This window comes from Lontra canadensis, unplaced genomic scaffold (genome assembly GCF_010015895.1).
Source record: "Lontra canadensis isolate GAN:19392208 unplaced genomic scaffold, GSC_riverotter_1.0 scaffold13, whole genome shotgun sequence".
In the NCBI taxonomy this organism is placed as follows: domain Eukaryota; kingdom Metazoa; phylum Chordata; class Mammalia; order Carnivora; family Mustelidae; genus Lontra; species Lontra canadensis.
The window spans coordinates 15,467,806-15,486,112 of record NW_022631007.1 but is presented as its reverse complement, the minus strand read 5'-3'; the positions used below and the strand labels follow the sequence as shown (position 1 = coordinate 15,486,112).

General features: G+C 45.4%; 1 protein-coding gene across 10 annotated transcripts in view; it reads left to right on the top strand.

Annotated features, from left to right (window-relative positions):
- COL6A3 (collagen type VI alpha 3 chain) overlaps positions 1 to 12,706 on the top strand; it is a 77,082-nt gene extending 64,376 nt beyond the window's left edge. For all 10 annotated transcript variants that reach the window (XM_032857567.1, XM_032857566.1, XM_032857570.1 and 7 more), the window contains 5 exons: positions 179 to 576; positions 1,611 to 1,874; positions 2,924 to 3,019; positions 11,221 to 11,385; positions 12,035 to 12,706. In XM_032857567.1, coding sequence (XP_032713458.1) covers positions 179 to 576; positions 1,611 to 1,874; positions 2,924 to 3,019; positions 11,221 to 11,385; positions 12,035 to 12,075 — 964 coding nt within the window. In that variant the 3' untranslated portion in view covers positions 12,076 to 12,706. The remainder of the gene's footprint in view (positions 1 to 178; positions 577 to 1,610; positions 1,875 to 2,923; positions 3,020 to 11,220; positions 11,386 to 12,034) is intronic.
- Positions 12,707 to 18,307: the final 5,601 nt, after the last annotated feature.

Genomic DNA, 18,307 nt, shown 5'->3' with positions numbered 1-18,307 from the left:
GATTCTAAAAGGAAGGAATTTAATGTATGCGATATTATCTGTAAAACATAAAAACTATTGCATGCGTTTTGATAAAGCAGCAAAGTTCATGTAACTCGTGGGAATTATGTTTTTGTAAATTTTAGAGAGCAGGCAAAACTATGTATGGATTGAAATGATATTTAATTTGTTTTAACAGAAATATCCCGAATAATGTAACTTCAAGTCCTACATCCAAACTAGTGACCACCACAAAGCCAGCGACCACCACAGAACCAGTGACCACCACGACCAAGCCAGTGACCGTGGTAAACCTGCCGGCCTCGAAGCCGGCTGCAGCAAAGCCAGCCCCACCCAAACCAGCTGCTGTGAGACCCGTGGCCTCGAGGCCTGTGGCCACCAAACCCGAAGCCACCAAGACAGCCACAGTCAAACCTGCAGTGGCCGCAAAGCCGGCAGCCGCGAAGTCAGTGGCCCCAAAGCCAGCTGCTGTAAGGCCCCTCACTGTAGCCAGACCAGTGGCCACCAAGCCCGAGACCCCCAAACCCCAGGCAGCCAAACAGGCAGCCACCAAACCAGTCCCTGCTAAGCCTGCAGGTAAGAAAGCATGCTCAGGGCTGCCAGCGAGGGGCATCCTCGATTCCTGTGTTCACGGCATGTCCCCTGAAGCCTGTTTATAAATCAAGTGAAATGCAGTCATTGATCCAGGATTTGTACCTCTAGGTCATGTACTTGAGAAGGCGCTGGCCAGAGCACACAATTATCAAAACATTGCTTTTTTTTTTCCTGTTAGAAAGCAGTTTTTCTCTTCCTCTCTGAGGCTCGTGAGCTCCACACAAAGAGCAGGTGGGATGAGTCTCCCACCTTCTGCTGCCTCTTTTCCCCCTGCCCAGGCCAAGCCCTGGACCCTGCCTCCGGGTGGGGCAGAAGCACATTCCTACAGGACAAGTCCCATGCAGCACGCTGTGGGAATTGTGGGGTGCTCTGTTGAGCTGACCGGCAGCTCAGAGCCTTCCCTCCCGAGACTGAATATGTGCTAATGCTGTCCATGGGGGAAACACCTTCCAGATGGAGTTAGATATGATGATGGGTGGGCTTCCAGAGACCCAGAGTTAGTTATTTTGTTCTTTCCTCCGGATGCGGGAATATACTAGAGAGACACAAACCGTACGGAAAGGTGAAGGCAGAATGTATATGTTTGTGAAAAGGTGGAAATTGTCTTCGTTCGATGATCAGACAGGAAGCAGAGATTCCTTTAAAAGAATTTCTGGTCATGACCTAAAGTTCCATGACTTCGTGCATTTTAAATGATGGGACTAATTCTGTCTTGAATGCTTGCCCGTGTCTTTTCAAAGTCTTTGCTGAACAGGAGCGATTCTCAATAGAAAAGGAATAGATCTTTACCTTGCTGAGAAATAACGAGAGGATGCATTCCACTTTTCATGGATGTTGGTAGCTTCCAACACTAATGTTCCTGGGGAGCTCGAACAAGAAATTGGTGCCCTGCTCACCTAAACTTCTTTTCCGTTGCCTGCCCATTCATCTCTTTCCATTGCTGTCTGTCGTCTGTGTGTCACAGTCATGTGGGGCTTTAAGCTTTATCTCTGCACTGTGCTTCACCTGTCTTCCAGTGAAGGCATCCCGAGAGGTCCAGGTGTCCGACATCACCGAGAACAGCGCCAGACTCCGCTGGGAGAGGCCCGAGCCCCCCAGCCCTTACTTTTATGACCTCACCGTCACCTCGGCCCATGACCAGTCCCTGGTGCTGCGGCAGAACCTGTCGGTGACGGAGCGTGTCATTGGGGGCCTGCTTGCTGGCCACACGTACCACGTGGCCGTGGTCTGCTACTTGAAGTCGCAGGTCAGAGCCACCTACCAAGGAAGCTTCAGCACAAGTGAGTACACGGTCAAACCCGAACAGTCGGTCCCTGATATTTCCATGTGCAACCTCAAATGGGACATAAAGGGGACGGTTCCGATTCACTGAATCTGAAATAACAAGGTTAGAGCAAATTCCTGGGTGTATTTGGGGGATGCCCAGGTTCAGAAATTAACACAACGGAAGGCAGGGTTCCTTGGGAACTGTTGCCCTGCCCTTGGGGTCCTGGGATACTTCATGGAGGAAGCAGGATCCATCTGGCCCAAGGGCAGCCCCTACTCTGAGAGAAAGAAGTAGGTTCACGGGTCCTGGCTGGGGTCTCGACCCCCCTCCATGACCGTGTTTCTGAAGTATGTCTCCATGTTCAATGAACACAGAGTACCACCGAGACTCTGGCTCCTCAGAGTCACCGAGTCCATGCACTCTTACCACCCCAAGGCCATGGGATGTCTGTGGCCACTGTGCAATGGGGCTCAGCGCACCCCTCCCTAGTTCACCATGCTGGGGTCTGCCCTCCGTGGCTCTGCCCTCCGTGTCCTGTTGTCCCCCTGGCTCCTTTGTGGCACCGAGACCTGAGACCTACTCTTGCATGCATTCTAGTCTCTGTTATTTTTCACACCCCTGACCTTTCAGAGTTCTCCCAGATTCCCCCAACCCCCTTCTTCTTGACCCATGCTGCTCCTGGGATGCAGAGGGGTCCACATTCCTTTCCCTGGTGTCAATGTCATTAAGATCAAGGAACTCTGCCTGTTGAAAGGGAATTCCCAGCAGTTACCATGTAATCCATGAAGATAGGAGTGCAAAGACCCTTCAACCCCAGGTCTCTTTTTTCATGGATGGAAGCAGAAGCAGTTATGTGGGAAATTTTCAGAGCTTTCCTCCATTTGCTTGTTGAGATGAGTGGAACTTGCCGATGACAGACATCCATAGTGTCTGTAGAGACTTGGTGGGTGTTGCCCTCATGTGAGCTCTTCACCTGGAAAGGCTGCTTGCCTCGGTCCCTGAGAATTCCTAAGCCCTTTAGCTTCTGGGTTTCCTACTGGTTGCACGTGTTTTCTTTTCTAGAGAAAGTTCAGCTTCCCTCTCTACAAACAAGGTCGGCTTCTAGTTCAACCATCAATCTCATGGTGAGCACGGAACCGGTGGCTGGTAGTGAGACAGGTGAGTTGTGAGAGTAATAAGTCCATTAACAGCACTAAGAGCCTCCTTCCAGACCTTCTCAAACCTTTGAAACCTGGATTCGAGGTTGTCTGCTGGGGTCCTAATTCTCAGGCAAGCCTGACTTCTGTGGGAAAGTTCCCAGTGGGCTCTCTGTGGCCCAATGTGGTCTTATTCTGCATAGTCCAAGTTGTAAATGGTCACTTTCCTTTCCTGTCACCAGACTCTTCAAGAAAACTAGATGGGAATTGCTTTGGGGCTGGAGCCAAGAATTCATGTGTCTCTTGATCAGATTCCCGTTACTCCTATTGGGGTTGGAGCTGATTTATGGCTTGTGATGCTGAAAGCATAACAACTTGCCCCCTCAGTGACTTTATCTAATAACAACTACTTAAAAGAACACAAAACAGATTAGGACACGTGAAATAAGTGGGTTTGGAAGTGACCCCTGGGGTGGACATTCTTATCCTAATTCCCTAAGTACACCATCTGCCTTAGTCTATCATCTCCGTGTCTGTGTGCCTGAGCCTGAGTGTGTGCATATTTCAATCAGTGGTGGGTTGTACCTGTTTCTGGAACACAGAGCTGTTTACATGCTTTTGTCATGGGCAGTGAGACCTTGCGACTCTGTGTGACCTCAGCCCTCATTCAGTGGAATGTGAGCTTGGAGTGCTCACCCATGAGAGACTGGTTATTGATATAGTTAATACGCTCTGTTTATGGGTGTCTTGCAAAAGATGTTGGCAGTAATACCCAAAGTCAAAATTTCATGGGCATTTGCATACTGTATTGTTTTATGGGCCCCAAAGCCAAAGACTTCCACTCACTGGGGACAAGTCCTTGTTCTTTAATGTACTGGCCACTGTCCCGAGGAGGAAGGCATTCCTCTTTACAGTGTTTCTTTCTGTAATTGACTCTGACCAAAGGCATTTACTGAGGCTTGCTGCTTTGGGGCTGGAATTAAAAGCCCTGTGCCTTCTCTGTATGTACTGCCTTGCCAGAAGCCCCGGCACACTGCTTTCTGGGCCTTTCTTCAGGATTCCTCATGTTTCTCTTTCCTCTGTAAGTTTTTAAAATGATGTCTGTTTCTTCATCTTACCCTTTCAGTGGAGACTGTGTCCTGTCTCATCTGTGTTTACACAAAATTGGATGATTTCTGACTCCACACATCCTTCTCTTTGGGGCACTTGGGGGGAGAGACCTCTTGATTCTTTTAGTAGTTTCTGAAGAGAATCTTCTCTGTTGCTAGAATATTCTATTCCATCAAGAAGCTTCCCTTATAGCCATGTCTGTGTGTACAGCTGTATTTATTATCTGTATCTGTATCTATATTCTGTCTCTACATCTGTATACATCTGTTTGTCCATCATCCTTAGTTCAGCTGCATCCAGACTGACATGTGGCATTAAGTGTTATTAGAGAGAAACCAAATCACAGCAGGAATTGTGGAACTATTATACACATAGATGTGTAATTACTCTAAGCCAATGAATAACTTATATAACTGAAAAGTATTTAAAATAACTCGCTTTTGGACACAAATTTAGGAATCTGTCTGTGGTAGAGACAGCCGTGTGTTTTTCAAACTCCTGCAGCCTTCCTGTTGGAAGGATTGACAGAAGAGCAAGACATTCTCTTCTCTCGATCTAAATTTATGGGAACGATTCAGGAATTCAAGGTAGACTGGGTAATTTAAACTTGAACTTGTTCGGGGCTGTTGTAAAAGATTTTGTACAAACTTTTAATGTTCTAATTTTCAATTCAAACTAACACAATGGGAAGTAGGGTTAGGGATGGAGAAGATACCCAAGTCTCTACACAGAAGCAGTCTTCTGAGTCCTGCATCAGGAGACTGAATGAGCTTTTGTCCCCTGCACTGGGACACTTGCAGCTCCTAAACCACTCCCGCTCCCTATCTGAGTTCCCTGCATGGTGACTGGGTTCCCACCATGGCACTTGAACTCAGACAGAAGCTGCAAAGAACTCACTAGGATTTCCCCCAAGATGTGGTCAGGACAGAAATCGTAACTTCAAAGTCACTGTGCTCTTGCTTCCCCACTCACTGGGAATGCTACCCCTCCCAGAGTGTAGGAAATACAAAATTCCTGCAAATCCAGTGCTTCATTGAAGGAAAATGACTGAGAGTAAGTTCCATTGTGAGCTTTGGGCATGTTTCTGGTTTTCTTATGTGTGGTCCAGGAGGAACACAAATATATAAACGGTATTTAGTTAATATAAACAACGTAATCTTTAAACAAGAATCTTGCTGGGCTGTTATGTTTGTTGTTTAAGACTGAGTCATAGGTTCAGACTTAAGAAAGTCCTTTTAATCCAGACCTTTTTACCACTTAGGTCTCCCCTCACCATGTGGCAGGGAAAAGGTTTTTTGTCAGGGGGACATGTGAGTCTTTCATGGTTACAAGTAGTTAGATACAAATGATCCTAACCTTTCTCTTTCATGGTGGTTACTATGTAACCTCAAGCCCAGAATTTAGAGGTTTTTTAACCCTTCCCTGTGTGGGCACATGCATAGCTGTGTGTTTCCCAGCTAGGGATTCAAGTTAGTGTGAAGATATAGCTTGCTTTTTGAAAATTTAAATTCAGTTAGCCAACATATAGTAAGTACATCATTAGTTTCAGTGATTCATCAGTTGCCTACTGCATGCCATGCTCAAGAACAAGGCCCTCAGTCACCCCTCACCCCACAGTAAGAAAATAGCACTTGGCTGGAGAAGGCCCTTCATACACATTTGCTCAATGAATATATGAAGGTGTGCACGTGCATGACATTTTTGGGAGCTCTTTTCGAAGGAAACCAATTTGATATTTATTGTGAAATGTTTACATCTCACAATGGAACTGGGAGTCAGAATCAGGAGGTGAAATCTTCCCCTCTTTCCCAGCCTCCTCTCCCTCCCCCACTTCCCTGCTATAATGAAGTCCTCTTGGGAATTTTCCCCAGGGAGAAAAACATTTCTATGACATTCATATTTTTTGCAGTTAGAAAAAGAGTGATAATGAATCATTTTATAAAGTTAACTTTTTAAAAATATACTAACGGGGGATGGGAGGTTAGGATAGGGTGGCTGGGTTATGAACATTGGGGAGGGTATGTGCTATGGTGAGGGCTGTGAAATATGTAAGCCTGATGGCAGATAATACATTATATGTCCATATATATATATGTATATATAGACTGTATTCATGCCCAGTAGTGGCTTGCGTATTTTGCATCCAAAGATCAATTACCATACTATGCAGTATTTCTCCAAAGATGTATTTTCTTGATAATGCAGGCAAAATTAAATTTAAAAGCTAATTTTTATCTGTTGACATGAGTGTAGTTTAATTGAACTGGTTAATTAGAAGCATGGCTTGTAGTTACAGAGATGTGTCCATGTCCCAGGATTAAATGTTAGATACTTTTCCTTGTCTTTTTTCTTTTTTAAACCTCCATGAATAAAAATTCTCTGGGGTTTGATTCTACCTTAAGGAACTGTAGTTTGTTATAGCTAGCACTTTGGATTTAGAACACATGGTGACCAGTGTTTGAATCTGTGTAGGGATTTGTGGGTGAATACCTATGAAATGTAAAGTCCTCTGTCCATGTCATCTGATGGAGAGGAAGAAGAGTGAGCAGTTTTACATCTTGACTTTTTGTTGGTATAGGTAAATGTTGGACAATTTAGAAATTATGCTTAACAGATATTCCTTTATTAGGCACTCCTTTGTTTGATGTAGACACATACTGGGAGGAGCTAGTGAGGGCATCTTCTGTCCCCCAGATAAGGTCTGGCCCTCTTCAGCATTGAGTATTTGTGTACCAGGAAGGCCTGGACTTTGAGGGGAAGGTTGATGACAGTGACAGACCGATGGCATCATTACTCACCACTCAGGATTCTAGGCTTTGCAATATTACACAATTCCATTTTAAATGGTTAGTACTTGCATTTTTTTCAGCCAAGCAAAACAAATCCCCACATTCCAAAAAATCCCATCCCACACTATGCTTTTCTCAGGATCTAAAAGAATCACATCCACTTTTCTGTGATGCATTTGCTGCCTGTAAGGGCAGTTAGCAACAACTAAACCAACCTTTCAGCAATTCTCACAGCCTTTAAAACCAGTAGGCATGCCTGTGCCCCTTTTTGTTGTGGCTAGCTTTGGGACTGCTACAGAGTTGCTAATTTTGGCTTTAGGTTTTGGGCACATTTCCTTCATCCTTATTTTTGGCTAAAGAGGACTTGGATAGATATTTTCTATGGATATCACTGCTAACAGAAAAACTCCAAGGTTTCTAAACAACACACAGTTCTTCTTTCTCAGAAAATTAACTTTTTCCAATATTACATAGAGAATTCTAAGTTATTGGCTTGCCCCATATGTATTGGAGAAGTTTCAATGCAAAAGAGAGCCCAAGATAACTTCCCGAATGTATAACATTCTCTTTTACTTATTCTAGAAATTAACAATCTGTAGAAATAACCACTTTGGTCAGGTGTTAGTGAGTCAATCACATAGCTCTGAAGGAAGTTCTTCAATGTTTTACTTATTTTATTGATTCTAAAATTCAATATTTTCCCCTAGTAAGACTTCTGAAATTGAAGTGTGACTCACAGTTGATGACATGGCATCCTTTTGACAGTGTTTTGTCCTACTTAGGGGGATATAAAATAATAGTGCACATTGAAATTAAGATATCTTAGATTGGATGAAATACAACATTTGGCTGCATGTGTTCCAGTCTGTCACATTGGCTGGCACAAAATGACATAATGAGGAAAATAGATGACTTTATGTTAATGCTCATTTATAGAATGAACTTAACCTCACAGATTGAGGTCGGCTAAACAGCTATAAATATTTTCTCTGCTTGGTAGAAGAGAAATAGCCTTTCCAAGGCTGTTGGTTTGCTGTTGTGTGAAGATGTGTCTGTATCAATGACAATATTTGGGTTATAAGGAGGATCACAGGGTATTTGCCATTTTTTTATTGTGAAATATAAAAATGCTAAAAGATAAAAATCCATTGGTCAAGATGTAAAAAAGCAAAGGACCCCCCAAACCTTAACCACAGTCCCGTTCAAAATAAGGTTAAAATACAAAGTTTCCTCTGTACCCTTTGACCCAGCTTATGCTCAGATGTAGACTCAGGCATTCACTCATTCAGGCAAATCATACCTGCTTCTTTGGCTGGAAGCACCTAATTCCACATCAACTATGCTGGGTCTATTAAACCTCCTTATGTTTGAAACCATTACATCAATGAGGAGCATATTTACACATATTTACAATCGCAGCATAAACACCCACCCCTCCATTCCACACACCAATTTTGCTCAAGGAAGAAATCTCAAAACTATATAAAAAAAAGGGGCAATATTTTTCAATGGAATGCAGTTTCTTTTTCAAAGTATAATATCATAGGTAGTCATTGTTGAGAATCCACAGCATATGGGAAAACACAAGAAAACATTCGTTGCAATGCTTATGACCACTGTTAATGACCCGATCAATATCTTTCCTGATTTCCACGAATACAATGCTTGGGCATGCTCACACACGCCTGAACGCGCACATGTCTTTGTGACAAAAATAGACTGTGTTTCTGAGGGTGCCTTGCACCCCATGATTCTGTTCTAGGATTCCTAGGATGGCTCCTGAAGCTTTTGTGAACAGCTGGGATTCCCTGGCAGGGTTTTCTAGACATTGTGCTGGTCTTTGTTTCTCCTTGTGTTTGGATGCTCACTGATGCCCATGACCAGTCACTGTTTCACCAGAAAGTTTCACCAGATGGTGATCAGCATCAGGCAGCTCCTCAAGTCTGTCTTTTAAGATTAAGTCTATTTACATTATTCTGGGCAAAAGTGAATCAGGAATGGTTATTGACCATTGTCACTCCCTATTGTCCTTTCGGCTCCTCTTGAGTTCTCGATATAAGGAAAGGAAATTAGCACACGGGCAGCCAGACCACACTCTCACATTGGAGAGGATCCCAGGCTCCCTCCAGGCTGTGCTCATTTTGGAGAGAGCTTGTGAGCAACTGTTGTGTCCAAAGACTTGTTCTGGGGAGAAGCTCGATGAAGTCCTTCAAACCACATGTCTTTGGACACAAGACTTTTATTTTTGTGTCTTTTAAATGGTTGTTTTAGCATAGACACAGCATTGGTGAGTGCAGTCTGCATGGCGTGTCCCGGAAACCAAGATGATGGGAATTTAAAAGTACAAGGCTTCTTAAGGATCAAACATCCCATTTTCATGCTTAAAAATGAAGAATCTCATGTTTCAGTCTTTTTACAGTGTGGGGCCCTCATGAATACATTTCTCTTGCTCTACCAGATTTCTGCATGTCCACAGTGCCAGCACCCTGTGCCATGCTGGTAAACCCTATGGGGTCTTAGCAGCGACCATCACTGGCACCAAGGGTGTGGGATACAAGGGCAAGAGTTTGGGGCTGGACATTAAGGGCACAAATCCCAGGAAGCCAGAAAGCAACTAGTCAGGGAGCAGAGTGTCCTTTCATTGGGTGACCTCAAGCTGTGTGTCCTTGGGTCTGGGAAAATTTGTATCCGTTTCAGGAGTGTGCAGGAGAGTGGGAACAGAATAGCCAAACACAGGTGGCCAGGACTGAGAGCATTTGGAACAAAGATGGAATGAACATGAACCATGCAGGGGATGCTGGGGGGAGAGAAGGGAGGGGAAGGGTTACTATTTGGTCTGAGCTTCCCACGAATAGGGGAATCCACTGGCAAACAAGGGATAAGCTTTGGTGGTAGAATAATTTTGCCTTTCTCTGTCCCCTGCATGACATTTCTGGAAAGCAAGGCATTTTTCTTCAGTTGGCTGAAAACTTTTTTCAAGTGGAAAAAAGTTGTTTTCCTAAATTGTCCTCATTTCATTCTGGACTCATTGGTTCTTCCAACTACCTTCTGGTTTTCTGGGCCTCTGAGAGGGTATACAATTAGGAGATATTGTGGAACTCCCAGTCTTTGTGTCTGCATCATGGCCTCCTCAGGTGATCAGGGGTTGTTTTAGGCCAATGCTGAGCCTCAGTCCTGGGTACCTCTGAGTCTGGTCCATGATGGTTGACCCAAGCTTTGATTCTCTAGTCCAAGACCTTGGTTTATCTTTTACTTCTTGGTGCAATCAGATCTGCAGGCCCTCAGATCTGAGGGCAGCTGAGGACAACCCACAGGGGTGGGGACAGAGGCCCATGGAGATGTCAGCTCTGAGGGACGGAGTGGGGGGCGGTGACACTGGCACTTTGGCTACTCCCATAAACGTGCAGCATCATCCACTCCAGGGACTTCTGTTGAAGGAAGGTTTACCGTTTTCAAACTTTTGGATAATGGTTGACAGTAATGCCTCTCTTTCCCAGCATGATCTGGAGTTTGCCAGAAAACTCTGTAAATAGACATTTTACTGTGGAAGGGCTGTAAACTTTTCTTTCCAGGCATCATGGAGAGAGTGTAGCTTCTACTTTGCAGCTCGATGTTTCAGAAGTATGCATTTAAAACATAAACTTCCTTAACTGGAAAAAGAATGCTTCTGTGTCTTCAAAATAGCTTTGCTCTGTGACATTTTTGCCATCATGGGTTTTAGATCAGTGGTAACACTTCTTTTACTTGTTTAATTTGGCTACTCTCAAAGGCCCTCAGATACACACACACACACACACACACATGCGCGTGCGTGCAAACACAAACGCACAAATTCAAAAAGGATTTTTCTTTTCCACTTTAACTTTTATTCCCCATCTACTTGTCTTGTCATGAAATGTATGGCTTTATTTTTGAATTATTTTCTGACAGAGTGTAGTTGCTACTTTGCCGAGGAGTAGAAAACGACATAGTCTTTATTAAGATGTATTTCCTTCCATGGGGCTTTAATAGCAAAGGAACTGGAATACAAATGGCCCCATGACTGGAAAGAGAAAACACAGTTCATTTCATCTGAAAGTATCCGATAATGATGGCCTGCATTTGGGATCGGAGGGAAGTTAGCGAGGTCCTTCCATCAAGGTCATTGTATTATTGCCTTTATTGAGAATCACATGCATCCCGCAGAGGCTAAGAGGGTCTTTCTCCTCAAAACTCTCCTCTTTGCTCTGACAACCTTGTGTCGAGACCTTTAGCCCCATGCACTGGCTGCGGCTTGTCCCATGTGTGTCCTAATGAAAACTCTTTTCTCATCCTGTTATTAAAGACATATGTAAGTTGCCCAAAGAAGAAGGAACTTGCAGGAAATTCATGTTAAAATGGTACTATGATGTGGAGACCAAAAGCTGCATGAGATTCTGGTACGGAGGCTGCAGTGGCAACGAAAACAGATTTAATTCACAGAAAGAATGTGAAACGGTTTGCGCTCCTGGTAAGTGACCCATGATCCTTTTGTGTCTGTGGCTTTTGTAAGTCAGAGAAGAGATCCAGGCCAATTTTTCACCTTGTGAAGATATTTGAATGACAATGATTATGAGAGCTGTGACAGAGGAAGTGGATGGTATCTTTAGATAAGGAAGATAATTCAAATAAAACACAGGAAATTCATTTTCTGAATTATCGTTATTTCCTAAAAACATATTTGTATACTTGGATTCTTACCAATGAGGGAAGACACACCCGAGTATTCCTCCCTCTTCATCGTTAAACAATTATGCTTCCTCTAAACACTGCTGTTTACACTGGGGCCACCCACTGTCACCATGGTGTTGGCCAACTTGACTGCTGATACGAGAGCCTGGCCAGAGCCAAAACGGGAAGAGCACAGGGCGCACAAAGGCCCTGGGGCCGGGCAAGGCAGCAAACTCGCTCACACTGCGCACAAGGTCCTGAACCTGGGCCAGGGAGGGCCAGGTGAGCTGTGAAAGACACTCAGCAAAAAAGCGAGATGAGGGAGGAAAACCAGAGGACGTAGGACAATTTTCGTGAGAAACACCATGTCCTTTTTGGTCACTAACGTGGCTTTTCCGCCTGTACTTCTTTCTCACCCTCCCCCATCTGCCCCGTCCATCAACACTCAGCGCTCATCAACCCCGGAGTCATTGCTGCCATGGGGACCTAAGTGTGGCTGACTAGTAGCACATACCTCTTGAAGAAGAAGGAGTCAGCTGTTGCAACTCGTCTCTGTAGAAGCTCTGGGTATAGACATCCTCGCACTGTTCCATTTCCTGCTTTGATTTACACTCGAACTTGGGAGGAGCCATTCTGCCGCATGACCCATCAATATGGTGCTAAATGTGTCTGTGGACCCAACCCTCTCTGTCTCCGGGCAGTTATATCGTATACTTTGAACGTCGTGTAATAGTTACCCATGGCCGGTGTTCATGTGAACATTTCTATAAACTCCAACTCCCCCTGGAGTTTCACACTCTGCCTGTTTCGGGCACATGTAAGGTCTAGGATGGAACTCCACATTTCACCGCTATCTGTATACTTCTGCTTGGTTCATTTCTTCCCTCTCCAGTAAGCACGACTTTAGATGGAAAGCCTTGTATGGCGAAGAAACAAGAGTCCAACTTTTTTTTTTTTAACTTCCCTAATTTCCTAGATTAGATTTCAAGCTAATTTTCCTTTTCTAAAGCCTCTAACAAATGACCTAGTTTTAGAAGGAAGCAAAATCCCTAAATCTTTGTGCACTGTTGTGGGACCAATGCCTTCATTAAAGAATGAAAAGAAAGTCATAATAGAGAATATTTTTGGCATTCCTCTAATGTTGTGATTTTTTTTTTTTTTTGGTGCAGGGTGGGGGAGGGTGTTTAATTTTAATTTTAAAAATTTTAGGAAATTTATACAAAGAAACTTTTTAATAAAGTATATTGAAAGTGTCATGGGTTTGGTGTTACTGGCTGTTGTATTTCCATAGCACCTGCTGTCATGAGGACCCCAGGCTGGAGGAGTGCGGCCCAGCTCACCACCACCCTTTTGTTTCTAGGGGAGGGACAAGGCTGCTCTATCATGGGGTGCAGGGAGACCAGGGCTCAGCCCACCAGCATGGCAGCTCTCTGTGGCCCTGTGGTGCCTTCCCTGCTTAGGACCCTTTCTGGAATCTTCATGATCTTCAGATCCAGGAGGCTTTTATCCTGTGCTCTGCCTTCTGGTTGGAACCAGAGTCTTGACCTCCTTACCTGCATCCTCTTTAAAGTGACTGTTTCCAAGGGTTGGGTTGGTTCCCACCCCACAGGGGCTGAGAGATGGGGCACAGTTGGCCAGGACACCCTAACCTTCTTCTGGAGTCTCAAAGACAAAGCATAAAGTCTTTTTGTTTTGTTTCGTTTTTCCTTAAAGACCTTTTTCTCCTGTCTTCAGAAGTAACACAAGAAACAAATAAATATGTATTTAGGTAGCACCTGAAGCCCACTTAGGAAAGAAACTGAATTAGTTTGATAAATCACATGTGCTCTGACCAATGCTCCAGTCAAAGCTGTGGGGAACTTGGATGTGAGTGGAACTGCTTTATGTCAGATGGGGGAAGAATCTGTCTGTTAATCTACAGAGAGGAAGAAGAGGAGGTCAGGGGGTATGCAGAGCTCCCTGTGATCCACTCCCTGTGACTTCCACCCAGATCTTTAGTTGAACTTCCTAAATCCTCAAAATGTACTCAGTGTGGCCCCATCTGCCTAGAAACTGGTAGATGCACTGAGCTCTGTGACCCTATCAAGTTGGGGAAAAGACAGAGAAGTAGAAGGATGGGGTGGACAGAGGAAACCTCTGCTGGGAATTTGTAGAAATTTGAGGGAGGTCTTGGGACTTCAGAGGATATTGGGGATGTGAGTTTCCTTGCCTTCTTTGGGACTGAGAGAGGCTGGCTGAACATCAGGGCAGCTTCAGGGGAACTAAAAATCTCTGGGAACTCCTAAGACACTCTCACCAGCAGGGCACCTTTGCTCACATCCTGCACAGAAGCCCCATAGGGTTCCTCTCTCTACCCCTGTTCTGGGTGAATGACATGCCAAGCCAACCCTTCTCTAAATCATGCTGACCCCTTATCATCTTTAAGGATCCCTTTTTCGGATTAAGGCCAACCTAGGAAACTTGAAAAGAGCTCAGGGATGGTCATGAATTTTCTTTAAATGGATGGATAGTCAACCTGGGTGGGAAATGTGCATTCTGGGACTTTCTCAGGGACGGCTGCTCCAAAGTTCCCTAGCTCCAAAGGAAAGACCCCCTTTCCAGAGCTTTATCTTCTCATAGTTCTGGAGGTTGGACATCCAAAATTGAGGAGTTGGCCAGGCCATGCTACCCCTGAAATCTGTAGGAAATCCTTTCTCGCTTCTTTGCTTTCTGGTGACCCCTTGGTTTGTACCTGCATCCCCCTGATTCTGACCCTGTCTACATACAGCTCTCTCCTCATAATGACATTAGTCATATGGGATTAGGGGCCTGCCTACTGCAGTGTGACCTCACCTTATCTATCTGTGATGACCTTATTTCCAAATATCCTGATGTACTGGGGGATTAGGACTTTTGACTTATCCTTTTTTTGGGGGGGTGGAGGTACACTACCATTGAGCTCATAAGACCGTGTTATAATTTCTGATAACCTGCTCCCCACTTGGTCACTATGCAGCTAGCGCCTGCAAGGGCTTTCAGCTGAATCCTATCACTTTCTAGTCACTTTTGGTCATACGAACCATCTCTAATGGGTTTTACGGCTGGGTCCCCTTCATTTTAAAACTTAAATACCAGATAGTCTTTTGCTGTGAACCCCAGTGCTGGCTAGACTCATGGTGCTGAGTGGAGTTGGAGTGGAGATGTCCATGGCTTTTTCTCTTCCCCATTCCTCCTCATCCTCCGGGCCTGTGGAGTTCTGTGTGCAGCACCCTCTGGGCTTCCGGGGCCAGGCTGGCTCTCTGCTGCTGCCTTGCCCTGCCTTGGGCTATCTCTGCAGCAGGTCCCCAGGCTGGCTCTCTGGAGACACATATTGGTTCTTGGGGGGAAACTGGAGGTCCTAGTTTCCTGCCCCTTCCTGCCACACTTCCTGCCCCTTCTGCCACCCTAGGAAGTGAATCCCTTCCTTTCCCCATGGGAGGTAAAAGAAGCAAGCACTGCTTTGCCCTCTAAAGGCCACCATAACAGGTGCCATGGTCCTTTTCTGCGACAGTAGTGACCGTAGAGTCCTCAGGGCAGTGTGCTCTGAGCTGGGCCCTTGAAGATCCACTCTGAGAAGGTAGGATCTGCCAGGCAGGCAACACCAGCCTCTAGTAGGAATGCAGTAAGAGTGCGCTGGGCCCTTTTGTGATGGGCTAAACATTGCACTTCCCCCTTCTCCTGAGGGGGCATCTAGAAGGAAGACTCACACCCAAGGCACCTCAGTAGCCTGTGAAGTTCCTTAGTGACAAATGGACATTTCACTGAAGACACTTTGAGCGGTCTGGAGAGAAGTTTCTTGCATATTCTGTGGTTTATTTCATACAAATGCCCTTGGACAAGCTGGATCTGCTCCAGAGGTCCTCACCCCCAGCAGTTGCCTCAAGTCTCCCCCTCCTCTTACCTCACCCAGTCTCTTGTAATCCTCCATGTCCACAGCAGTTCCGGCCCTCTCCTTGGTGTGGGCACTTTGGATGGGAAAACAAAAGCCCAAAAGCTGGGGAATGGTGGGTGTCATGCTTCTGGCCTTGTTCACAGGACACCTATTCACCCCATCACATTTAAAAAGACCTCAGGTTTGCATGCAACGAAAAATGCATTCATTTATGTGTGGTGTTTGATGAGTTTTGACAAATGAATGCCCCCATATTAGCCTCTCCCCACTCACGATGGGCAGCATTTCCATGATCCCATCTGGCCATGCATGCGAGTTTCCACGACTTCACCAAGTATACAGTCAGGGAGGCACAAAGATTCTTGTTCAAACGTATTCTGTGTGGCTTTATATGCGATGACAAAAATCAATTTGAGATCATGAAAATGGCCAACAAGAAGGGGATGCTTAAATTCAGCTTACCTTGTACACAACAAAAAAAGATAAGTAGTCTGTAAATACGTCATAATGTTGATAAATGACCCATGCCATTAATCGGTTGTGGTTTATCACAGAATATTAAAAAGGATACAAATCTGCATATTTAATATGATAATTGCATATATGTACAGACACACACACAAACATTTTCTTTTTAAGAAAGAGAAAATATATTAAAAGCAAATACAACAAAAATCTCTTGGCCAGCTGTAGTGCCTTCCCCTATACCTAGACCCTAATTTTATTTTTAGACCCTAATGTTTAAGTTGCTTTTTATCCCCATGTTAATTACAAAAAAGTTGAGAAGCCACAATGGGCTTAGCTACCCCAGAACCCCAGATTTCCAACTGTAACACAAAGATCCCATTTCCATGTAATTCTGTTTTGTTCAACAGAGATCCTTGGTTTTATGTTCATTCATTTGGTCAATACTGAGCACATTGTATGTGTCCCTGAGGAGCTCACAGTCTCAAGGCGGGAGAGGGACAAGAGTGGGAAACGTGACAAGAAGCCAGTGCCAGGCTGCTCTGGGAGCTGGCCTGGATGGAGGCAGGGGCGGCCACCAAATCCCAGCAGGGTGACCATGGGGGTTTGGCCGGGGACTCCACTGTGGAAAAAACACTTGGGGATGACGAGGGAGGTGGCCAGGTGGCTAACTGAGGAAGGTTCTGGGCAGAGGGGACCCTAGAGCACAGAGTGCACCTCAAGGGTGGGAAGAGAGCCCAGAGAATGAGCGGAGGGCTGGGGGTGTACTGGGGGCCCCACAAGCCTGCTGGCTTTCACTTGGACACATGAGAGCCATTGCTCAGTGTGCTCAAGGGACCTGCCATGAATTTTAAACGGTCCCCTGGCTGCTGGGCATGGACATCAGAGCAGTGAGATGGGGGTACCAGTGACGACACTGTGGCGTAAACTCAGGTGACAGTGAGAGGCGAATGACAGTGGCCAAGACCAAGAAACAGCAGAGGAGATGAAGTGTGGGCTCTGGGTACATTTTGATCTAAAATATGCAAGAATTGATAGAATTGTCATGTTTCGTTTTTCACATGTATACACACAGAGGAACAAAAATCCCTGCTTTAGATCATCTGTCCCGACTTTGCGTTGAGCAAAGTGTGGTCTGAGTAGCAGGAACCCAGACCCCCTGACAGCTGTGGACTTCTTTCCAAGACCCGTCCATTGCCAGACCATACCACAGACCCTGTGTTCTTCCCTGAACCCTGGTGCGCCCCTGGCCTGAATGTCCATGCCGTCCTTTCTGGGGTAGCCTCAAAGAGCTTCCAGCCCGGCCTTGTGGATGCGGCTTGCACACTTGTTTTGGATTTTGTGAGCAAGACCTAGACCTCTCTCGGGGTGATGCCCTGAGGGTGTGGCGTGTCCTCGCAGCTAGTGTGAACTTAAACCGAATTCACATCTATCCAGTAGCGGTTGTGTGTCAGATGAAGTATTAGGTGCTTCACACACCTACCCCAGGCAGTGCTGCTAGGTAGCAGTCACTGGCCTAACTGGCATCTACCCAGATGACGAGACAGTGGGTCAGAGTGGTTTAGTTCATCCTGGTAACAGTCTAATGGAGGCTGTATCTGAGCAAGTCATCGTGACCCAGAAGCACTCCAGACTTCCCAAGGACGTGTGGGTTCTTGAGGGACCCTCACTGTCATTCCCCAGGGCCTTTGGACTGTTCCCCTGGGAGCTGGGTTTCAACTGGGTTCCATCTTCTCTGGCACAAAGCACATTCTACTCAGCATCCTACCCAAGACCTAGTGTTTCTCTCCATGGACAGAGAGTCTATCTCCATTCTTCCTTTTTCCTTTTATTATAACCATTCTCATCTCTTTCTCGGTATCCAGAGCTGCTCTGCTCAGAGAAGGAGTCAGAGAAGTTCGACGTTTGGCTCAAGTTCAGGGCCTGAGTAGAGAATGGCCTGCTTGAGCCTCTGTGGCCAGGTCACAGGGACATCTGGTTGGACCCAACTATTAGCAAATTTCAGTCCATTCATCGTCATCTTTGCTGGATTTGTGATTAAGTGCCTTCCACTCCCTCCTCACCCAAACTTTTTTTCTTTTTTTTTTAAATTAAATTTTACTTTTTCAGTGTTCCAAGATTCATTGTTTATGCACCACACCCAGTGCTCCATGCAATACATGCCTTCCTTAATACCCGTCATCGGGATCACCTAACCTCCCACCCGCCTCTCTCCAAAACCCTCAGTTTGTTTCTCAGAGTCCACAGTCTCTCATGCTTCATCTCTCCTTCTGATTTCCCCCAATTCACTTTTCCTTTCCTTCTCCCAATGTCCTCCAAGGTATTCCTTATGCTCCACAAGTAAGTG